General features: G+C 49.1%; 1 protein-coding gene across 5 annotated transcripts in view; it reads left to right on the plus strand.

Annotated features, from left to right (window-relative positions):
* The window catches only part of DHX32 (DEAH-box helicase 32 (putative)), a 251606-nt gene that overhangs the window by 94348 nt on the left and 132053 nt on the right, over positions 1–25205 (plus strand). For all 5 annotated transcript variants that reach the window (XM_063962228.1, XM_063962230.1, XM_063962229.1 and 2 more), the window contains exon 4: positions 21924–22296. In XM_063962228.1, coding sequence (XP_063818298.1) covers positions 21924–22296 — 373 coding nt within the window. The remainder of the gene's footprint in view (positions 1–21923; positions 22297–25205) is intronic.

The raw sequence follows: 25205 nt of genomic DNA on the forward strand, positions 1-25205 counted from the left end.
ACATCTCTTTCCAACTTGGCCATGCACACAGCTAGCTATTCGCTGGTGATTTTGGATAGCTGGTTCCGATGATCTCTAACACATGCTTACAGATGTGTCCTCCTACAGCCAGCCTCAATACAGCATGCAGCGGGAGGTTGTCTGTCGGGAGTGAGTTAGCTAGCGCCGGGAGGACTTTTCATCCGAAAATGCATCTTAGACGCAACGCCGTGTGACTAGAACGCACCACTAGACTAATTAATTTGATATGTGACACTTGTACAGTATATCTATGAGCGACTGAGTCTGTATATGAAGCACAACGGAACTTTTGTATGGGGAAAAAAGTTGCGGCTGCTACATTGTAGCACTTCGTATACAGATTCAGAGACTCAGTCGCACAGTCTCCTGGTGCCTTCTAGCCGCCTCACAATGAGTCTGGGACGCATGTTTAGCAATGCTAGAAGATTCGGCGTGTTGAGAGGGGCTGTTTGGCGCGACTGCAGCACTGATGTATGAGCACACATCTGTATAGCTGTTACCGGATGTATTTTTGCCCGCAAATGAATAAAATTTGACTGTCAAATCCATTAGTGGTGCTCCTATCCCAAGGGATCCAGCTTTTCCCTGCTTTTCCTAATATTTTAAGGGAAGCGTTACGGGCCTGTTTCAGAGATGTATGCAAATGCCGTCACAGCTGTGATTCAGTATGCCGCTGCTGAGCAAAATATGCAAATGTTGCAGCCACCGGGATTTGTACTATGACACCCACCAGATGAGTCTCAAACCGCTGCTTGTGTACACAGGCGGACGCAGCACGGTCATCGGAAGTAAGGCGCATGAGCCATTGTAACTGCAAATAGGATCACAGGTGCAAGCTGTAACATGCCTCAGAAACTGTCATGTCAGGCCAGCGTTTGAGAGGCCACAAACTCCACTCGGTACTATCCACAAACACTTCCTGTCTGTCGCTATGAGTATAAATTCTTTACTGCGACATCCGTCTCAAGACCATCATAGCACAGTGCAGTGCTACTATATGCATGCAGAGAGGTAAAGAATCACTCCACTGCATACAACAAAGACACTGCACCCAATTGTGTATCAGGCCCATTGGAAGGAGAATCTATTCATAAAAGCACACAGCAAATGTTCTGTATGATGCTTCTTTATGGCAGTGATGCCGCCTCCGCTATTGCAAACATTGAGCCTAATTCATGTTTGTAAGTAAAGCAAAAAAAAAGCAAGTAACTTTGTGTCTGGAACAAACCATGTTGCCATGCAAGGGGCGTAAGTACATTTATATTTTTTCTGTGCAGGATAAATACCGGCTGCTTTTGCATGTAGCCCACAAATGTTAGACAGCTGTATGTTTACACTGCAATTGAGATTTCAGTTTGAACACACCCCACCCAAATCTAATCTCTCGTTACATCGGGCCCACCTGCAGTGCTCCATGGCTTTGCCCAGTTGCTTGCTTTTTTGCTTTACTTACACACATGATTTAAGCCCATTGATTACTGTGCTGGAAATCCTGAAAGCAAAGTAATTATATACATCAGGGGTGGCCAACCAGTCAGAGACAAAGAGCCAAGAAATCTTGTTAGGTACATCAAAGAGCAGACTTCGAGCCGTATGCGCACTTGCAAAAATGGGTTGTGACCTTGTGCCTGCTAGGCCACGCCCCTGGTATAAAATACATTGAAAAAGCCAGATCCAACATAAAATACAATGAAAAAGCCACTTCTACATCAAATTGAAAAAGCCAGATCCGCATAAAATATATTGAAAAGCCAGATTCACATAATACACTTCAGTTCCCCCATGTCATTCTAGCCAGCACCCCCATGTGTATTTGGCTCCATCAGTTCTCAGTCTACCTAGTGCTGCTGCATGTCTGGCTGGAGTGCTGCGGTTTACATATCTCTTGTGGTCACGTGACTTTGAGTGTTGGGAGCCACATTTGAATGAAGAAAGAGCCACATGAGGCTCAAGAGCCACGCGTTGGCCACCACTGATATACAGTAATAGAGATATGGGACATTTAAACAGAATGCTGTAGTATTAGCATTATTTATCACAGTGATTTGGGGGTGACACCTAGTTTCACCAACTTTTAATTTGCAAATTCTGGATAATAAGATTTGAGGAAAAACAAAACTTCCGTTCACCCTTCCCTTCAATACCAATCTATTTTTTTCAGGTTTAGTTACGTTAATGTTTAGATGTATTATAGAAAGATGCTGATTCATCCCTTCGGAAAGTCGGGTAAACCAAAGGCTATTTAGCGATGAATAAATAAAGTGAATTATTTACTATATTTCACTAATAGGAAGAAAGTGTTGCGCTCTCCGTAGAAGACGGGCTTGTTATTTTATCCGTATTGACATAATTGCGTTGCCCTGTCTGGTGTTTTTCCGATAGGTCCCTGAGCTGGCTTTCTGTAAATGTCACGGTGTGAGGGAAGGCGAAGGTCTAGTGACTGCGGTGACACCAGGTCGCATTTCCATTCTGTCTGCAGCTCTCTGTGACAAGGCATTGTAAAATTGTGCAACCTTTTTAAAGACCAATAACTTTAGATAACGAGTTCTTTAACATTTCAACAAAAGAAAATAGACACGGGAGCAGAATTTTATTAGACCGGTGCTGTCATGGTACAAAGTCCTAAAACTCTGTCTCGTTACTTGCTGCATGTAACATGAAATCTGTAACTCTGCAAATGGCTATGGAAAAATATGTATGTGGCCATTTATTAAAAAGACCACAGTCTAACATGGCTGCTGGTGATTTTTGCTGCTGTGTTGCATTGATATACAGATGTGTTTCATATATTATTCCTGCAGTCGCGCCAAACACTCCCTCTCTGCACACCTGGTGTCTTTTTCACATCTTTTTTACCTGAAAATATGATGGAACTAGAACGCACCAGTAGACTGCGTTTAATAATGTGAAATGCGACCGAGTCTGAATCTGTATATGAAGTGATTCGATGCAGCAGCCGTGGCTTTTTCCCACACCAAGTTCCGTTGTGCTATGTATACAGGAAGTGGTTGCTAAGGAGTTACTGGCGGCCATTTTGCCTCTTTATAGATTGTGGCACAAGAATAGGTGTGGTGGTAATCATTGCTGTGCACCCATGATGGCACTGAATCTGTTCTGTACTATCCACCACAATATTTGGGAATGTTCCATGAAAACCCCACACATGAAATCTCTTCATGTAACCTTCATTAAAATATTTCTGTCACATTACTCAGGAAGTGCTAAGTGCAAAACAGAATGTTTTCCTTCCACATCTTTAAGTTAGACGTGCCATATCCAATCTGAAACCTGTCACGTGTATGATTTTTTGACAAAAAGTTAATTTATAGGCAGCATTCTCATGAATAGTAGCTCAGCTTATACCTGTACAATGTTTTTTATTGCTTGTTAGTAGTGAGAACTCTGAAGTGAACAAAATGGCTGCCATACTAGAAAAGGTGTGCTAATAATGTATTTTGCTAATGAATGCCCCTTAATCCAGATGACAGCTCAGGTGAGGTTTCCTGTTAGGACCTATGCGTTTCAGAAGCTATTTTCCCTGCTAACCAGTTAATTTATGAACTGTTTGAGAAATTAGGATTTTAATACCTACCGGTAAATCCTTTTTCTCTGACGTCCTAAGTGGATGCTGGGACTCCGTAAGGACCATGGGGAATAGCGGCTCCGCAGGAGACTGGGCACAACTAAAAGAAAGCTTTAGACTACTGGTGTGCACTGGCTCCTCCCACTATGACCCTCCTCCAGACTTCAGTTAGAATCTTGTGCCCGGCTGAGCTGGATGCACACTAGGGGCTCTCCTGAGCTCCTAGAAAGAAAGTATATTTTAGGTTTTTTATTTTACAGTGAGATCTGCTGGCAACAGACTCACTGCAACGAGGGACTAAGGGGAGAAGAAGCGAACCTACCTAACTGGTGGTAGCTTGGGCTTCTTAGGCTACTGGACACCATTAGCTCCAGAGGGATCGACCACAGGACCCGACCTCGCTGTTCGGTCCCGGAGCCGCGCCGCCGGCCCCCTTACAGAGCCAGAAGCAAGAAGTGTTCCTGAAAATCGGCGGCAGAAGACTTCTGTCTTCAACAAGGTAGCGCACAGCACTGCAGCTGTGCGCCATTGCTCCTCATGCACACCTCACACTCCGGTCACTGATGGGTGCAGGGTTCTGGGGGGGGGGTGCCCTGAGGGCAATATAAGACACCTTGGCTGGCAAATCTACACCATATATAGTCAGGAAGGCTATATAGGTGTAAAAATACCCCTGCCAGAATTCCAGAAAAAGCGGGAGAAGTCAGCCGGAAAAGGGGCGGGGCCATCTCCCTCAGCACACGGGCGCCATTTTTCCCTCACAGCTCCGCTGGAAGGACGCTCCCTGGCTCTCCCCTGCAGTGTCAAGCTACATAAGGGTAAAAAAGAGAGGGGGGGCACTAAATTTAGGCGCAGTATATATAATATAAGCAGCTATAAGGGAAAAACACTCATTTATAGTGGGATCCCTGTGTTATATAGCGCTCTGGTGTGTGCTGGCATACTCTCTCTCTGTCTCCCCAAAGGGCTTTGTGGGATCCTGTCCTCTGTCAGAGCATTCCCTGTGTGTATGCGGTGTGTCGGTACGACTGTGTCGACATGTTTGATGAGGAGGCTTATGTGGAGGCGGAGCAGATGCCGATAAATGTGATGTCACCCCCTGCGGGGTCGACACCTGAGTGGATGGTGCTGTGGAAGGAATTACGCGACAGTGTCGACTCCTTGCATAAAAGGTTTGACGACATACCAAATGTGGGACAGCCGGCTTCTCAGCCTGTGCCTGCCCAGGCGTCTCAAAAGCCATCAGGGGCTCTAAAACGCCCGCTACCTCAGATGGCAGACACAGATGTCGACGCGGATACTGACTCCAGTGTCGACGACGATGAGACTAATGTAACTTCCAGTAGGGCCACACGTTACATGATTGAGGCAATGAAAAATGTGTTGCACATTTCTGATGTTACCCCCGGTACCACAAAAAAGGGTATTATGTTTGGAGAGAAAAAACTACCAGTAGCTTTTCCTCCATCTGAAGAGTTAAAAGAAGTGTGTGAAGAAGCGTGGGCTTCCCCTGATAAGAAACTGGTAATTTCTAAGAGGTTACTAATGGCGTACCCTTTCCCGCCAGAGGATAGGTCACGTTGGGAAACATCCCCTAGGGTGGATAAAGCGCTCACACGCTTGTCAAAGAAGGTGGCACTACCGTCTCCGGATACGGCCGCCCTGAAGGAATCTGCTGATAGAAAGCAGGAGGCTATCCTGAAGTCTATATATACACACACAGGTGTTCTACTGAGACCAGCTATTGCTTCAGCATGGATGTGCAGTGCTGCAGCTGCGTGGTCAGATTCCCTGTCGGAAAATATTGATACCCTAGACAGGGACACTATATTGCTTACCGTAGAGCATATTAAAGACGCACTTTTATACATGAGGGATGCACAGAGGGATATTTGCCGTCTGGCATCTAAAATAAGTGCAATGTCCATTTCTGCCAGGAGAGGGTTATGGACTCGGCAGTGGACAGGAGATGCAGATTCTAAAAGGCACATGGAAGTTCTGCCTTATAAGGGTGAGGAGTTGTTCGGGGATGGTCTCTCGGACCTCGTTTCCACAGCAACAGCTGGGAAGTCTACATTTTTACCCCATGTTCCCTCACAGCCAAAGAAAGCAACGTATTATCAGGTACAGTCCTTTCGGCCCAATAGGGGCAAGCGAGTTAAGGGCGCGTCCTTTCTGCCCAGAGGCAGAGGTAGAGGGAAAAAGCTGCAGCATACAGCCAGTTCCCAGGAGCAAAAGTCCTCCCCCGCTTCCTCTAAGTCCACAGCATGACGCTGGGGCTCCACAGGCGGAGCCAGGTACGGTGGGGGCCCGTCTAAAATATTTCAGCAATCAGTGGGCTCGCTCACGGGTGGATCCCTGGATCTTTCAAGTAGTATCTCAGGGGTACAAGCTGGAATTCGAGACGTCTCCCCCCCGCCGTTTCCTCAAATCTGCCTTACCAACCACTCCCTCAGGCAGGGAGGCAGTGTTACAGGCAATTCACAAGCTGTATTCACAACAGGTGATAGTAAAGGTGCCCCTACTTTAACAAGGACGGGGTTACTATTCCACAATGTTTGTGGTACCGAAACCGGACGGTTCGGTGAGACCCATTTTAAATTTGAAATCCTTGAACACATATATAAAAAAATTCAAGTTCAAGATGGAATCGCTCAGGGCGGTTATTGCAAGCCTGGACGAGGGGGATTACATGGTATCACTGGACATCAAGGATGCTTACCTGCATGTCCCCATTTACCATCCTCACCAGGAGTACCTCAGATTTGTTGTACAGGATTGTCATTACCAATTCCAGACGTTGCCGTTCAGTCTATCCACGGCTCCGAGGGTCTTTACCAAGGTAATGGCCGAAATTATGATACTCCTTCGAAAGAAGGGAGTTTTAATTACCCTGTACTTGGACGATCTCCTGATAAAGGCGAGGTCCAGGGAGCAGTTGTTGGTCGGGGTAGCACTATCTCGGGAGGTGCTACAACAGCACGGCTGGATTCTAAATATTCCAAAGTCACAGCTGGTCCCTACGACACGTCTACTGTTCCTGGGGATGGTTCTGGACACAGAACAGAAAAAAGTGTTTCTCCCAGAGGAGAAGGCCAAGGAGCTGTCATCTCTAGACAGAGGCCTCCTAAAACCAAAACATGTGTCGGTGCATCACTGCACGCGAATCCTGGGAAAGATGGTAGCTTCCTACGAAGCAATTCCATTCGGCAGGTTCCATGCAAGAACCTTTCAGTGGGACCTGTTGGACAAGTGGTCCGGATCGCATCTTCAGATGCATCGGCTGATAACCCTGTCTTCAAGGACCAGGGTGTCTCTGCTGTGGTGGCTGCAGAGTGCTCATCTTCAAGAGGGCCGCAGATTCGGCATACAGGACTGGGTCCTGGTGACCACGGATGCCAGCCTTCGAGGCTGGGGGGCAGTCACACAGGGAAGAAACTTCCAAGGACTATGGTCAAGTCAGGAGACTTCCCTGCACATAAATATTCTGGAACTGAGGGCCATTTACAATGCCCTAAGTCAGGCAAAACCCCTGCTTCAAAACCAGCCGGTACTGATCCAGTCAGATAACATCACGGCGGTCGCCCATGTAAACCGACAGGGCGGCACGAGAAGCAGGACGGCGATGGCAGAAGCCACAAGGATTCTCCGATGGGCGGAAAATCACGTGTTAGCACTGTCAGCAGTGTTCATTCCGGGAGTGGACAACTGGGAAGCAGACTTCCTCAGCAGGCACAACCTCCACCCGGGAGAGTGGGGACTTCATCCAGAAGTCTTCCAACTGATTGTAAACCGTTGGGAAAGGCCACAGGTGGACATGATGGCGTCCCGCCTAAACAAAAAGCTAGAAAAGTATTGCGCCAGGTCAAGAGACCCGCAGGCGATAGCTGTGGACGCTCTAGTGACACCGTGGGTGTACCGGTCGGTTTATGTGTTCCCTCCTCTTCCTCTCATACCAAAGGTACTGAGGATAATAAGGAGAAGAGGAGTAAGAACTATACTCATTGTTCCGGATTGGCCAAGAAGAGCTTGGTACCCGGAACTTCAAGAAATGATCTCAGAGGACCCATGGCCTCTGCCGCTCAGACAGGACCTGCTGCAGCAGGGGCCCTGTCTGTTCCAAGACTTACCGCGGCTGCGTTTGACGGCATGGCGGTTGAACACCGGATCCTGAAGGAAAAGGGCATTCCGGAGGAAGTCATTCCTACGCTGATTAAAGCTAGGAAAGAAGTAACGGCAAACCATTATCACCGCATATGGCGAAAATATGTTGCGTGGTGTGAGGCCAGGAAGGCCCCAACGGAAGAATTTCAGCTGGGCCGTTTCCTGCACTTTCTACAGTCAGGGGTGACTATGGGCCTAAAATTGGGTTCCATTAAGGTCCAGATTTCGGCTCTATCGATTTTCCTCCAGAGAGAACTGGCTTCACTACCTGAAGTTCAAACTTTTGTTAAGGGAGTGCTGCATATTCAACCCCCTTTTGTGCCTCCAGTGGCACCTTGGGATCTCAACGTGGTGTTGGATTTCCTAAAGTCACATTGGTTTGAGCCACTTAAGACCGTGGAATTGAAATATCTCACGTGGAAAGTGGTCATGTTGTTGGCCTTGGCGTCGGCCAGGCGTGTATCAGAATTGGCGGTTTTGTCATGTAAAAGCCCTTATCTGATTTTCCATATGGATAGGGCAGAATTGAGGACTCGTCCCCAATTTCTCCCTAAGGTGGTATCAGCTTTTCATCTGAACCAACCTATCGTGGTGCCTGCGGCTACTAAAGACTTGGAGGCTTCCAAGTCGTTGGATGTAGTCAGGGCACTGAAAATTTATGTTTCCAGGACAGCTGGAGTCAGAAAAACTGACTCGCAATTTATCCTGTATGCGCCCAACAAGTTGGGTGCACCTGCTTCAAAGCAGACTATTGCTCGCTGGATCTGTAGTACGATTCAGCTTGCACATTCTGCGGCTGGACTGCCGCATCCTAAATCAGTAAAAGCCCATTCCACGAGGAAGGTGGGCTCTTCTTGGGCGGCTGCCCGAGGGGTCTCGGCTCTTCAACTTTGCCGAGCAGCTACTTGGTCGGGGTCAAACACATTTGCTAAATTCTACAAGTTTGACACCCTGGTTGAGGAGGACCTAGAGTTTGCCCATTCGGTGCTGCAGAGTCATCCGCGCTCTCCCGCCCGTTTGGGAGCTTTGGTATAATCCCCATGGTCCTTACGGAGTCCCAGCATCCACTTAGGACGTCAGAGAAAATAAGAATTTACTCACCGGTAATTCTATTTCTCGTGGTCCGTAGTGGATGCTGGGCGCCCATCCCAAGTGCGGATTGTCTGCAATACTTGTATATAGTTATTGTTTAACTAAAGGGTTATTGTTGAGCCATCTGTTGAGAGGCTCAGTTGTTATCATACTGTTAACTGGGTATAGTATCACGAGTTATACGGTGTGATTGGTGTGGCTGGTATGAGTCTTACCCGGGATTCAAAATCCTTCCTTATTGTGTCAGCTCTTCCGGGCACAGTATCCTAACTGAAGTCTGGAGGAGGGTCATAGTGGGAGGAGCCAGTGCACACCAGTAGTCTAAAGCTTTCTTTTAGTTGTACCCAGTCTCCTGCGGAGCCGCTATTCCCCATGGTCCTTACGGAGTCCCAGAATCCACTACGGACTACGAGAAATAGAATTACCGGTGAGTAAATTCTTATTTTTCATGGTCCTAAAGGAATATTGATGGAAAATAGTACGATGGGTATAGACTGGGTCCAAAGGAGCCAGTGCACTTTAAATTTATTCGACTTGGTGTGCTGGCTCCTCCCCTCTATGCCCTCTCCCACAGGCAGTTCTAGATAAAAACGTGCCCGAAGGAGAAAGGACATATATGAGAGAAGGAACATGATAACAAAGGGTGGTGAGATTTACATACCAGCACACCACTAACCTAAAACAACCAGCAATGGCTGGTAACAACAGCTGAACAGGTAACCACAGGACAAGAACCTGCAGAAAAGTCAACGCACTGAGGCGGGCGCCCAATATCCCTTATGGACTACGAGAAAAGGATTTACCGGTAGGTATTAAAATCCTGTTTTCTCTAGCATCCATAAGGGATATTGGGGGGAAACTAGGACAATGGGGACGTCCCAAAACTTCCAAAATGGGCGGGAACATGCGGAGACTGCTGCAGCACCACCTGCCCAAACTGGGTATCCTCTTTGGCCAGGATATCAAACTTGTAGAACTTCACAAAGGTGTTCTTCCCCGACCAAGTAGCAGCTCTGCATAGTTGCAAGGCCGAGATTCCATGGGCAGCCGCCCAGGAAGAGCCCACTGATCTTGTAGAGTGGGTCTTCAGAGACTTAGGAACAGGTAAGGCTGCTGACACATAGGACTGTTGGATAATGAGCCTAATCCAACGAGCAATGGACTGCTTTGAAGCAGGGCAACTCTTTTTCTGTGCATCATAAAGCACGAACAAGGAATCCGTTTTTCTGACCCGAGCTGTGCGCTTGACATAGATCTTCAATGCACGCACAGCATCCAAAGCCCCCGGAGGAGCAGAAGTGTCAGAACTGGAAGGGAACCACTATAGGTTGATTCAGATGAAACGCGGAGACAAACTTCGGCAGGAACTGCTGTCTAGTCCGGAGCTCCGCTCTGTACTCGTAAAAGACCAAGTACGGAGTTTAACACGATAAGGCCCCTGCACGTCGAGCAGAAGCCAGGGCCAGTAACATTACCGTCTTCCACGTGAGGTACTTGTCTTCCACTGTCATCTGGAGGACTGTAGAAATACCAACACTACATCCAAATCCCAGGGTGCCGTAGGCGGCACAAAAGGAGGTTGTATGTGGAGTATTCCTTGCAAGAAGGTCTGAATTTCTGGCAACACTGCCAATTTCTTCTGGAAGAAAATGGAGAGGGCTTAAATGTGGACCTTAAAAGAACCCAGACGTAAGCCCTTATCCACACCAGCCTGCAGGAAACGTAGGAAACGTCCCAAGAGAAACTCTGCAGACAGATACTTGCATTCCTCGCACCAAGATAAATATCTCCTCAAGATATGATGGTAGTGTTTTGACGTCACAGGTTTTCTGGCCTGAACCATGGTAGCAATAACCTTCTTGGAAAGGCCCTTGTGAGCTAGAATGTTTCCGCTCAACCTCCATGCCGTCAAACAAAGTCGCCGTAAGTCTGGGTAGACGAACAGTCCTTACTGAAGAAGATCTCTTCTTAGTGGTAGAGGCCAAGGGTCTTCGACGGACATGTCCAGAAGATCTGCGTACCACTCCTTCCAAGGCCAATCCGGTGCAATCAGAATTGCCTGAACACCCTGATTTCTGATTCATTTTAGCACCCTTGGGAGCAATGGAATCGGAGGAAACAGGTAGACCAGCCGGTACTGCCAAGGCGACGCCAGTGCATCTACTGCCCTCACCTGATGGTCCCTGGTGCATGATTAATACCAGGGAAGTTTCTTGTTGAGACGAGAAGCCATCATGTCTATTTGTGTGCAACCCCACCAGTCGATGCTCAGCTGGAACACCAGATGGTGGAGCCCCCACTCCCACGGGTGGACATCGCGATGACTCCTCCCAGTTGTCCACACCCAGAATGAAGATTGCCCAGAGGAGTATCAATGACACCTCTCGCATGCAGGCTCTGCTTTTCGTCCCTCCTTGTCGATTGATATACGCCACTGCTGTGTCGTTGTTCGACTGTACCTGGATCGCGTGATCCTTGAGAATAGGAGAGGCTTGAAGCAGAGCATTGTAGTTCCAGAATGTTGATCGGAAGGAGGGCCTCATGGGCTGACCACCGGCCCTGGAACTGCGCCCCCTGGGTGGCAGCTCCCCATCCCCGTAGACTGGCATCCGTCGTGAGGAGGGTCCAATCCTGAATCACGAAACTCTGGGCGTCCAGGAGATTGGAAGACTGTAGCCACCACAGGAGGGAAATCCTGGCCTAAGGTGACAGCTGAATCATCCGGTGTATCTGGAGATGTAATCCGGACCACTTGCTCAGGAGATCCAACTGAAACGTTCTGGCATGGAACCTCCCATACTGGATCGCCTCGTATGAGGCAACCATCTTTCCTAACAATCTTATGCAAAGATGTACGGACACGGAGTAGGTCGGAGCACCATGCATACCATTTCCTGAAGCGTTTTTGCCTTGTCCTCTGGTAGAAACACCTTCTGGGCCACAGTATCCAGCAACATCCCCAGGAACAGGAGCCTCCGAGTTGGCTCCAGGTTGGACTTCTGTAAGTTGAGGATACACCCATGGTCTGACAGAAGATAGATGGTGCGGTTGTTATGGAGCATCAAAAGCTCCCTGGATCTTGCCTTTTATCAGAAGATTGTCCAGATAAGGGACCACATTGACCCCCTGGGGGCTGTAGATAGGCCGAAGGGTAGATCCTGGAACTGGAAGTGATCGTCCAGCAGGGCAAACCGCATGTACGCCTGATGAGGCGGCTAAATCGGAATATGGAGATAGGCGTCCTTGATATCCAAGGAAACAATGAATTCCTGTTCCTCCAGGCCCGCAATCACTGCTCGCAGGGATTCCATTTTGAACTTGAACACCCTCAAATACGCATTCAAGGATTTCAGATTCAAAATGGGTCTGACCGAACTGTCCGGCTTCGGCACCACAAACAGGATTGAGTAAAACCCCTTGCCGCGTTGCGGTAGTGGTACTGGAACAATGACGTGGAACTGGACCAACTTTCGGATAGCCAGTTGCAACGTAACTTACATATCCTCCAAAGCTGGTAAGCTTGATTTGAAAAATCAGGGAGGGGGGGTACTGTCGAACTCCAGCTTGTAGCCCTGAGAAACAAGCTGTCTGACCCAGGCATCCTGGCAGGAGGTCTCCCAGATGCGGCTGCAGTGACGCAGTCAGGCTCCCACCTCGAGGTCCCCTCGGGTTGGGTGGGCACAGTCATGCTGAGGCCTTAGTGGAAGCAGAACCGGTGGACTGTTCATGAGAACTGGCACTTGCAGGTTTTCTGGAATTACCTCTGGTGCCTCCAATGTGGCTATGGAGGCACCTCTGGCTGAAATGTGCGAGACCGAAAGGACTGGACAGACTGCCCTGGATAGGAGCGTCTCGCCGGCAGGGCCCCAGAGGGGAGAAATGTGGATTTTACAGCCGTAACTTTGGAAATCCAGGTCTCCAATTCAACCCCAAAAAGACATTCCTCAGAAAAGGGGAGGGATTCCACACTACGTTTGGATTCTGCGTCCGCAATCCACTGACGCAACCATAAGGCCCTGCGCGCCGACACTGCCATGGCAGACGTCCAAGCATTAATGTTCCCTGTCTCCTTGAGGGAATCGCAGAGGACACGGGTAGTGTCCTGAATGTGCTTCAGGAGGGTTACCATAGTAACTAAGGGCATATCCCCCGAGAGGCCCCCCTGAATTTGAGTGGCACAAGAATTAATAGCATGGGTCATCCAGCAACCTGTAATGACCGGTCTTTGTGAAAGGCTGGCTGCAGTGCATATAGATCATACTTGCCTACCTTTAATGTCTCCTCTCCGGGAGAAGCCCGGAAAGGAGACGCTGCAGGAGACTTCAGGGGGCGGGGGCGGGCTATGACATCATCAAGCCCCACCCCCAAATCCGGAAAACGCCGTGATTCGCGGGTCCGCGTGAACGGGGCGGGGCTAAAATGATGCAATTTACGTCATTTTAACCACTTCCCCACTCCACGGACCCGCGAACTCAGGAGAGTATCTCTTCATCCTGCCCACATCACTAGGATGCGAGCAGGATACAGGAGACTTGCCTACTCTCCCGGGGTTGCGGGCGACTACCCCAAAAAACGGGAACCTCACGCAGCTTCCGGGAGAGTAGGCAAGTATGATATAGATTTTAGGGTAGTCTCTATCTTCCGATCCCCAGGATCCTTCATGGTAAAGGAGTCCGGGGCAGGCAGCACTGCCTTCTTAGACCGGCGAGAGACTGAGACATCTACCCCAGTGGGTTTCTCCCAACATTTTCTACCTTCAGGAGCAAATGGGAAAGTGCACAAAAACTTTTTGGACACTAGGAATTTTTTGTCTGGATTTTTCCAGGCCTGTTTGAATAAGTCATCTAACTCTGGAAAATCCGGGAAAGTGACATTAGGCTTGTTTTGGACAAAGAAAAACAACTGCTGTGACGCAGCGTCCTCTAGAGGGAGCTTTAACACATCCCTTATAGCCAAAATGAGGGGTTCAATACCCTAAGTAGGATCGGGATCCCCACTAACGGGATCCAGGTCATCCCCATCATCTTGTATATCATCTGTATCAGATAGCAGAGCAGGTAAGCCACGCTCCTGTGGGCCTGCATGAGAGAGGTGGGGCTGTGCATCAGCCCTAGCAGCTAAATCTGCAACAGCTTGTTGTAGTAGCTGAGTCTTCTGCACATTAGCAGTGAGCTGAGAAGACATATCTGACATCATAGTCTTAAGAGACCCTAACCAGTGGGGCTCTTAACCCTCTCCCTCAGCCCCTACTGTGATTTGTGAAAATTGACTGCATTGTTCACATAAAACAGAGTCAGTAGATAATGGAGAGAATCTGGTGTGACATACACTGCACAGCTTGTGTTTACCCATATTTCACAGTAAGTACAAAACATACACAGACATAATAATGCAAGACTGCCCTACTGTATGTGAGAGGAGACACAGCTAGAGAGGACACCAGCACACCCTGAGCTGTACAGCCCCAGTGAGGCTGTCAGCTTTCTAAAACACAGTAAACACTAACAATTTTTGTCCTAAAGAGGATCAGGATAGTGTACACTAGCGGCTCTACCCCTTTGCTACACCCTGTGCCAGATATCCAGCGTGGCTGAGGAATCAGGAAGCACTGTGTGTGCTGAGAATGGATGCAGTAAGCAGAGGAAGGCACCAAAACGCATCAGGCCCTTCTCTGAGTTAGCTCCGCCCCCTCTAATGGCGCCGGAGCTATAATGAATATTTATACTGGCAAAGTGTCATGACTGAGGTTTTGTGAACCCGGTGTTAGTGAAGTCTGTGCGGGCGACTGGAGGACTATGTGAATACTTTCACTGACCTGGTTTGGGGGTGTTGTGGGCTCAGGGTTTCTTCCGGTGACCAGGAAGAGGGACCGCAGCGGAGATGACCGAATCTAGGTTTTCCTCATGCAGGATTTGGTCGGCAGACAGGAAGCAGGTATGGATGCTGGAGGTCTCCTGAAAGACAGAACTTGAAAAGGTGCTGAGGAAAGAACTAAGGAGTACCGGATGCTGGAGACACCAACTACGCTTGTGAGCACTGGTTTTTTGGAGGCACCGAGGTGCTTGGAGGCACTGAGGTGCTAGGAGGCACTGAGGTGCAGAAGTGCCTGGAGGCACCGAGGTGCTTGGAGGCACTGAGGTGCAGAAGTGCCTGGAGGCACTGAGGTGCAGAAGTGCCTGGAGGCACTGAGGTGCTTGGAGGCACTGAGGTGCTTGGAGGCACTGAGGTGCTTGGAGGCACTGAGGTGCTTGGAGGCACTGAGGTGCTTGAAGGCACGGAGGTACTTGGAGGCACGGAGGTGCTTGGAAGCACGGAGGTGCTGAGGCACGGAGGTGCTGAGGCACGGAGGTGCTTGGAGGCACTGAGGTGCTTGGAGGCACTGAGGTGCTTGAAGGCACGGAGGTACTTGGAGGCACGGAGGTGCTTGGAAGCACGGAGGTGCTGAGGCACGGAGGTGCTGAGGCACTGAGGTGCTTGGAGGCACTGAGGTGCTTGGAGGCACTGAGGTGCTTGGAAGCACGGAGATACTTGAAGGCACGGAGGTACTTGGAGGCACGGAGGTGCTTGGAAGCACGGAGGTGCTGAGGCACGGAGGTGCTTGGAGGCACGGAGGTGCTTGGAGGCACGGAGATGCTTGGAGGCACGGAGATGCTTGGAGGCACGGAGATGCTTGGAGGCACGGAAGCCACAGGGATACGGCAGCTCTGGAGATCACAACTACAACAGCAGTAAAACTGAAACACGGCAGCTGTGGTTTTCAGTGGAGACTATGGAATACAGTACTGTGCCTTTAAGATGAACCACTGCAGCTGTGCCTTTACATTGAGACTCATGGAAATAGTGAAAATCAGTGGCAACACAAAAGTAAACCAAACAGGGTAACAAGGGAACAGAGTTTCCACAGGAACTTAAGTACAAAGGTTACCTTTAGGGAGCTCAGCTTTAAGACTCACACAGAGCTGTGTGTGACACGAGGAACTGGCCCAGTTTCTAACTCAGCCTCCCGACTTATACTTCCTGGTCCTTGGTGATTGGTGAGCAGGATTAGGTGATGCAGAGAGTCTCAGGCTGGCAGAGGATTGGACAACTCTGGGTCAGGTAAACAGTTACTGTCATGTGACTACTCTAGACTAGGCTGTGATGTAGAATGAGGCCTAGCAGGCCGAGAGAACCCTGAAGCCTGAACTTCTGCAAAACATAAGATGCTGGCTTTTAGGCCTAAACTTCAGATTACTGAATTCAGCCTCACACAGGAGCTCACCACAGGTGGAGCTAATTAACTATTACCTTTCAGGCAGAGAACTCAGGAAAACTCATAGTGCTGACAAACTGTTTAACTCAGTGAGTAAAAGACACAGGATCCGGGACAGATGGCAGGGGTAAGTCACCAAATATGAAACCTACAGTCAGGATTGTGACAGTATCCCCCTCTTCAAGGGTGGACTCCGGACACCCATCTTGAAACCTAGGGGAACTTGATGAATAACTTGTACACAAAGCTTCTGAAAAGTGGAAACCAGAGGGTCCAGAAACAAAACTTAAGCTGGATTCTTTAGAAGTCTTCCTGATCTTCATCTTCTGAACAGGTAGACCATCCATCATAGACAAGACTGGAATTTCCTTCATCAGAAAGGACTGAGGAATAAACTGTAGAAGGTTCCTCTCCTCGTTTTGTAGTCCGAGAAGATTGTGCTTTCGAAGCTAGCACTCCACTGAGACTTAAATTAAATCTTGTTCTATAACGAGGACTTTTCATACAGAGACCTTTAGAGCTTTTTGGTGATTCTGGAACCTCTTCATGCGTGGAAGCATAACAGGAAGGAACAGCACCTCCCAGGAAAGGAGTAGCATCATAAACTGGATCAATAAGTCCAAGTCTAACGGAAAATACGAATCTCCTTTAGATACACAGTTTGAAAATGACCAAGAAGTGCACTGTAGCTTTGAATTCTTTGGCGGAGAACTTAGTATTGGGCTAGGAGAGACTCCTACATGACCAACCTTAATGGTCTGATTCTTACGGAAGGAGATACTTGGATTATCTTTGGCAGGACTGCATAAACTTACTTTTGTATCAGACTGTTGTAGTTTGAATGAAGACGAACGGAGATTCTTTTTGGAGCATGATCTTATAACTGATTCCGAGGACTTTGGAGTAAATTCTTTAAAGACTGCATTACTAAAAGTCTGTAAATCATGGAACACAGGATCATTTCTCTCAAAAAGCATGTTGGCCCACTCCAAAGCTCTTCCTCTGAATGCCAGGAACAGATATCGAGTAACGTTGGAAGGAGTTACTGCACCTGAAGGATCAGACTCCATCAGAGAGAGAGATTGTTTAACCAGAGTGGCATATTGCAATAAATCTCCATCAAAGTAAATAGGTGGTAAACCATCAGACGAAAGCTTAGAGGCTGAAACTGGAGAAATCTTTGGCTGGACGAGTAGGACTGGATTGGATCCGAGGATACTTGAATTGGCTGGAGCCAACGGAGACTGACCAGGCTGGTCCTGGAGTATCGCTGGACCGGATGGAACCGGGACGGACTGACCAGGCGGAGCCTGGAGTATTGCTGGACCGGCTGGAACCGGGACGGACTGACCAGGTGGAGCCTGGAATATTGCTGGACCGGCAGGAGCCCCCTCTTCACGGGGCTGGGCTGAGGCAGGAGCCCCCTCTTCACGGGGCTGGGCTGAGGCAAGGAGCCCCCTCTTCACGGGGCTGGGCTGAGGCAAGGAGCCCCCTCTTCACGGGGCTGGGCTGAGGCAAGGAGCCCCCTCTTCACGGGGCTGGGCTGAGGCAAGAGCCCCCACTTCACGGGGCTGGGCTGAGGCAAGAGCCCCCACTTCACGGGGCTGGGCTGAGGCAAGAGCCCCCACTTCACGGGGCTGGGCTGAGGCAAGAGCCCCCACTTCACGGGGCTGGGCTGAACTTCACGGGGCTGGGCTGAGGCAAGAGCCCCCACTTCACGGGGCTGGGCTGAGGCAAGAGCCCCCACTTCACGGGGCTGGGCTGAGGCAAGAGCCCCCACTTCACGGGGCTGGGCTGAGGCAAGAGCCCCCACTTCACGGGGCTGGGCTGAGGCAAGAGCCCCCACTTCACGGGGCTGGGCTGAGGCAAGAGCCCCCACTTCACGGGGCTGGGCAGCACTCTGTAGACTCTCTGGCTGGGCAGCGCTCTGTAGACTCTCTGGCTGGGCAGCGCTCTGTAGACTCTCTGGCTGGGCAGCGCTCTGTAGACTCTCTGGCTGGGCAGCGCTCTGTAGACTCTCTGGCTGGGCAGCGCTCTGTAGACTCTCTGGCTGGGCAGCGCTCTGTAGACTCTCTGGCTGGGCAGCGCTCTGTAGTCTCTCTGGCTGGGCAGCGCTCTGTAGTCTCTGGCTGGGCAGCGCTCTGTAGTCTCTCTGGCTGGGCAGCGCTCTGTAGTCTCCCTGGGGCTGGACCCTCTGAACCCCTCACTGGGGCTGGACGCTCTGAACCCCTCACTGGGGCTGAAGACACGGACGCCCCTCCTTGGGCTGAAGACACGGACGCCCCTCCTTGGGCTGAAGACACGGACGCCCCTCCTTGGGCTGAAGACACGGACGCCCCTCCTTGGGCTGTAGACACGGACTCCTCTATGACTCTAAATGGCTTGAACATTCTTCTCTGGACACCCAACTTGGGATAAGGTCTTTTAATCACCGGATCCCAGTCATAAATTTGAGTCTCTTTCAGAGTAGCCATCTTGATACCCCTGTCAGCAGTAGCAGGATCGGCTACTGTGGATGACTTGTAGACATGAGCACTGTGATACTGAGATTTGTCACCATTCCCTGGCTTACGAAGAATGCAATCTTTAACAAAATTACCGGAATTTCCACAGTAAAGACAGAGGTGTAGCTCCCTACGCCACTGACGTTCAGCTTCAGAGAGTTTGGGCCGTGGATAGCTCTGATGAACAACTTTTCCTTGCAAAGAGGAAGAGACTCTATTAACTGGATGGGACAAAACAGGATCAACAACGTTGGTAGTATTCCTGAAGAGATCAGGCATCACAGAAAGAATACTAGACAAAAGTTCTTGTAACTAATAACATCTGGTAGAAAATCTGCAGTTGGTCAGGAGTCTTAGTGCAGAAGGTCAGAGAATCTCTGGAGAAAGAATTCCGCTGCAGACACTGTGCTAATTGATGCTGAGTCGACTCCAGACCTTCCAAGCGTCCTGCAATATTGCTTAGGAGGTCCTGCGTCAGACAAACACTTTCGGCCGGGTCCATGTGGCCAGTTCCTACTGTCATGACTGAGGTTTTGTGAACCCGGTGTTAGTGAAGTCTGTGCGGGCGACTGGAGGACTATGTGAATACTTTCACTGACCTGGTTTGGGGGTGTTGTGGGCTCGGGGTTTCTTCCGGTGACCAGGAAGAGGGACCGCAGCGGAGATGACCGAATCTAGGTTTTCCTCATGCAGGATTTGGTCGGCAGACAGGAAGCAGGTATGGATGCTGGAGGTCTCCTGAAAGACAGAACTTGAAAAGGTGCTGAGGAAAGAACTAAGGAGTACCGGATGCTGGAGACACCAACTACGCTTGTGAGCACTGGGTTTTTGGAGGCACTGAGGTGCAGAAGTGCCTGGAGGCACTGAGGTGCTTTGATGCACTGAGGTGCAGAAGTGCCTGGAGGCACTGAGGTGCTTGGAGGCACTGAGGTGCTTGGAGGCACGGAGATACTTGAAGGCACGGAGGTGCTTGGAAGCACAGAGATACTTGAAAGCACGGAGGTACTTGGAGGCACGGAGGTGCTTGGAAGCACGGAGGTGCTGAGGCACGGAGGTGCTGAGGCACGGAGATGCTTGGAGGCACGGAGATGCTTGGAGGCACGGAGGTGCTTGGAAGCACGGAGATACTTGGAGGCACGGAAGCCACAGGGATACTGCAGCTCTGGAGATCACAACTACAACAGCAGTAAAACTGAAACACGGCAGCTGTGGTTTTCAGTGGAGACTATGGAATACAGTACTGTGCCTTTAAGATGAACCACTGCAGCTGTGCCTTTACATTGAGACTCATGGAAATAGTGAAAATCAGTGGCAACACAAAAGTAAACCAAACAGGGTAACAAGGGAACAGAGTTTCCACAGGACCTTAAGTACAAAGGTTACCTTTAGGGAGCTCAGCTTTAAGACTCACACAGAGCTGTGTGTGACACGAGGAACTGGCCCAGTTTCTAACTCAGCCTCCCAACTTATACTTCCTGGTCCTTGGTGATTGGTGAGCAGGATTAGGTGATGCAGAGAGTCTCAGGCTGGCAGAGGATTGGACAACTCTGGGTCAGGTAAACAGTCACTGTCATGTGACTACTCTAGACTAGGCTGTGATGTAGAATGAGGCCTAGCAGGCCGAGAGAACCCTGAAGCCTGAACTTCTGCAAAACATAAGATGCTGGCTTTTAGGCCTAAACTTCGGATTACTGAATTCAGCCTCACACAGGAGCTCACCACAGGTGGAGCTAATTAACTATTACCTTTCAGGCAGAGAACTCAGGAAAACTCATAGTGCTGACAAACTGTTTAACTTTTAGTGAGTAAAAGACACAGGATCCGGGACAGATGGCAGGGGTAAGTCACCAAATATGAAACCTACAGTAAGGATTGTGACACAAAGTCTCCTACATAGCTTAAAACATCACACACGTGCTAGTCAAGCTCTTTTTTTGCCAGTTCTACACGGGGGATCTTAGTGGGACCCCCGGGAGGGTCCCATACGCCGCGCACGTGGTCAGCCGCACTTTGAACCGGGGGAGCCCCCTAGCGGGTCCCCCGGTTTGTACTCACCACTGATGTCACCTTCAGGCAGCGTTAGGCGTGCTGCGGCTGTGACAGACAAGGCGCAGTGCCCCGCTGAACAACCACCTCTCAGGACGGTGGTCCTGTAGCGGGGAAGCGGCTCTGCACCTTGTAAGGCCGGTGTCCATCTCTGGTGCTGCAGAGTGTGCATCGTCTCCTGAGGGCACTTTTTTCTAAACTGCCTGTGGGAGGGGGCATAGAGAAGGAGCCAGCATACCCAGTTGAAGAAATGTAAAGTGCACCGACTCCTTTGGACCCCGTCTATACCCTTCGTACTAGTTTCCCCCAATATCCCTTATGGGTGCTAGAGAAATATTATTTTCCCTGTGAGTTTTCATTTAAAATTGTAATAGTACATACAGTACCAATGATTGGTGTAAGATACTGCATATTCAGATTTAAATGTTATATAAAAAAATAAATCTAGCCTAAGGGTGGTATTTATCAAAGCTTGGACAGAGATAAGTACCAACCAATCAACCTCTAATGCTGGACATATACTTGGACGACTTGCGTTAGATGCGAGCCATCCTATGACCCCCGCCTACGCCAGCTCCCCGACGTACGATACATTGTGCACTGATTTTGCACTGTACGACCTATCGTTTGACCCGCAGTGAACCCCTACCCGGATCGGCTGATCATATGTGCAGCACATGGAATCAGTACTAGATCCCGCCGGACGTGATCCCGGCGGTCGGAATACCGACACCGGGATCCCGACCAGCACAATCCCGACAGGGGGGTGAGCGCAATGCAGCCCCTTGCGGGCACGGTGCCTCGCTATGCTCTGCACACTAATTTATTCTCCCTCAATGGATGTCCTGGACACCCACAGAGGGAGAATATGTCGGGATTGTGCCGGTCGGGATCCCGGTGTCGGTATTCCGACCGCCGGGATCCCGTCCGGTGGGATCTTGACCGCATCTCCAGCACATATGATCAGCTGATGCGCCCGCGGGGCCGTGCATTGTAATTGCACCCAAAACATGCCCGATGTTCATGCGATGGGTCAAATGATACGGTGATATTGTGTATTTGTACACGATATTGACCTAGTGTATGGCCAGCTTAAATCTCATTTTGTAGGATGTGTTTGAAAAATGAGATGAGCTGATTGATTGGTTAGTGCCTATCTCTCTCCTCTATGGCTCTCCAAACTTGGATAAATCTCCCAAGTTTCCAAATCTGCATGTCTAGCGATGGGACCCTGTGCTAACTGGGTGTGTGTTTGTTTCAGATATTGCACAGATGAGATGTTACTGAGAGAAATGATGTCCAGTCCCCTTTTGTCCTGCTACGGAGTAGTAATTATCGATGATGTTTACGAACGGTCTGTGTCAACGGACGTCCTCCTTGCTTTCCTCAAAGACATTTTGTTGTCGAGGCCAGAACTGAAAGTGGTGATAATCACCTCTCCCGGACTGTCCAGTAAACTAGTTTCTTACTATGGAAATGTTCCCCTCGTCGAGGCTGAAAGCACCTACTCCGCAGAAGTAGTTTACACGTCAGGCGTTCAAAGAGACCATTTCCACGCGGCATTAAAGCTTCTCTTTGAGATCCATCATAGTCGAGAGAAAGGGGATATTGTTGTATTCCTGGCCTGTGAGCAAGTAAGTGGGTTTGCGTCTTGGGCGTTTTCTATGCTTTCAGTGATCTGGCTCCTGCTTTCCCGAAACAAATGACGCTGAGCTAAATAAACAGACGTTACTTGATGTACGGAAATTGCCAGCACAGCTTTTTGATGCCATTAGAATTTCCAACACTTTATTGGCACTTTCTCCAGAGAAGCATGGAGTTCTGGGAATGTCTGGTTGTAGTTTAAAGATTTACCATAAATTGGGTAAAGAAGAGTTTGTTTGATGTGACTTTAAGGGGGTCATTCCGAGTTGATCGTAGCTGTGCTAAATTTAGCACAGCTACGATCATGAACTCAGACATGCGGGGGGACGCCCAGCACAGGGCTAGTCCGCCCCGCATGTCAGTGCCACCCTTCCCCCCTGCAGAAGTGCAAAGAGTAGCTCCCAACCAGCGCAGCTTTAGCGTGCTGGCCGGGAGCTACTCATCGCTCCCCAGCCCGCAGTGGCTGCGTGTGACGTCACGCAGCCGCTGCGGGCCACTCCCTGCACGGTCCGGCCATGCCTGCGTTGGCCGGACCGCGCCCACGAAACGGCAGCCAAACGCCGCCGTTTCACCGCCCATCGACCGCCTCTGCCTGTCAGCCCGCCCCCGAACCACTGCGTTGCCACCCCGCGAACGCCTGCCGTTCCACCGGCTAACTGCGCTGTGGGCTGCATTATCGGCCGGGTCTGAATGACCCCCCTAGTCGTCAGCATGTTTACTAACTCTGACATCTTTTTGTGCATTTTGGCCAGAAAATGCATCGTACTCGCGTCACATAAGACGCACAGGCAGATTACGCTGATTTAAATGATATGCGGCATGCCTGTGTTCTGTGTGTGACTGCAGCTGTATCTGCATACTAAATACTACATTAGTGTTTTTCCAGAAGACACTGTAATACCGCTTTCAGATCGCAATGTCTGGTCGCACCCGGGAATAGGAAACGGGTCCTTTTCCGGGTGCGACCCGGCCTTGGACCCTTTCACCCTGGCTTCCCGGCAATATGCCGGGTCAGGTTGCCATCCGGGGGGTGGGGCGGCATCGGGGGCGGATCATCTCCATGCCGCCTCTGCCTATATTGTGAACGGGTACCGGGTCGCATCAACCCGGCAACCCGTTCACACTGCGCCTAACCTGGGAATAACCTTTCTTTATTCCCGGATTGAAATACTGGGTCAGGCGAGCCAGGAATTTGTGACTGACCCCTTTCACACAGCACATTGACCCGGCAATATACCGGGTCGCACACCGGGTTATTTGTGCGGTGTGAAAGCGGGCTATAACATAGCATTTCATATGCAGATACATCCGTGGTCACACACAGAATAGAGGCATGCCACATATCATTATATTCAGCAGTCTGCTTGTTCGTGTTATTTGCATAGCATGGCAAATAAGACTCCTGGCTGCACAGGAACTCATTCATACCCGGCATCTCACGGTGCATTGCGTATTGAGGCAAGATGTATGAGGACATATCTGTAGTAGTATGGATGTAAATAAGTACATTTAAAAAGGGTGTAGAAATTCCAGTTATTCCAGCAGCCAATCCTAAGGTCTCCTTTCCCACTCTCACCAACCGCTTAGAAGTTTAGCAAAGCAAACAAATCGATTGTAATGGGAGACTGTAATATCCATTAGCCACTTGTTTCAGAGGTGTGGCTACATGGCCTGGCTATTGTGTAAGACTAAAACAAGAAAAATGGAGCGCTTAATTAATATGTGTAATGAACGCACATACCTGCAAATAAAATGGTTAGTAATAAATGTTTAAGCTCTTTTGAAAAGGTGGTGGGGCAGAGGTGATTGATATTGTTTCTCAATCAGTCAAAATTGCCGGACAGTTCTTTCAACGGGTAATGCTATCCCTGCTATCCCTAATACCTTTTTTGTGGCTTGTAGCTTGTTGCTACGGCGTGCATCGGCATACGCCGTGGGTAGCTTTTGTCCCGTCTCTCCCGCTGTATCGGCTACTTCACCTCCGTAGTCCTCTTGCGGCGTGACAAGCGTCTCAGCATATCAGTGTTTGCGTTCACTGATTAATGTCCTCTGTTCCTGCACCTCAATGTCCAACGCGTTTCGGGTCAAAGAACCCTTTAACTAGGATGTCATTTGTTGATTTAACTTCCTTTATATACTATAAAAACTTTATTAGGATTTGATTAAAAACAGGAAATGTCCCAAAAGGAAGTTGTTGATAAAAAGCGGTAACCATGTGCCCCTATGTTATCAATAGGGTAAAAATAATTTTTACCTTAAAATTACAGGTATGGCGTTCAAATAATAAGTGTGAATAAATTATAATGAATTAATCGTCTAATAAAAAAGCATTTATGTCTATTTCTACATTTAGTCCTTCTGGTTGTAAAGTCTTCATGAGATAAATCCACTTGGTTTCTTTTTTTCTTAATTCGAGGGATATGTCTCCTCCTCTCCAGTTTTTAAATATTTTTTGTATTCCTATAAATTTTAGACTTGAAGGATCACTATTATGGCAGTCTTTGTAATGTTTAGAGACACTATGTGTTTCCAGTCCTTTACTTATATTGTATATATGTTCAGAAATACGTATGCGAAGCTTTCTCTTAGTTTGTCCGATGTATTGGAATCCACAGGGACAATAGAGGAGATAAATGACCCCTTCTGAATCACATGTTATTCTTTCTTTAATAATGTATGTCTTTTTGGTTATGTTCGACATAAAATCAGAAATGGGTCTTGTAGATTTGTTGCCAGTGATTTTACATGGACGGCAACATAAACAATGAAAATTTCCTTTATTTTCTTCTTGATGTGTTCTTTGTATTTGCGTATGACTTTTTACTAGATTCTGTTTAAGATTTTTTGCTTTTTTGTATACTATTTGTGGTTTTTCCCTTATATAAGGCCTCAACTGTTT

This window comes from Pseudophryne corroboree, chromosome 3 (assembly GCF_028390025.1).
Source record: "Pseudophryne corroboree isolate aPseCor3 chromosome 3, aPseCor3.hap2, whole genome shotgun sequence".
NCBI classification, from domain to species: domain Eukaryota; kingdom Metazoa; phylum Chordata; class Amphibia; order Anura; family Myobatrachidae; genus Pseudophryne; species Pseudophryne corroboree.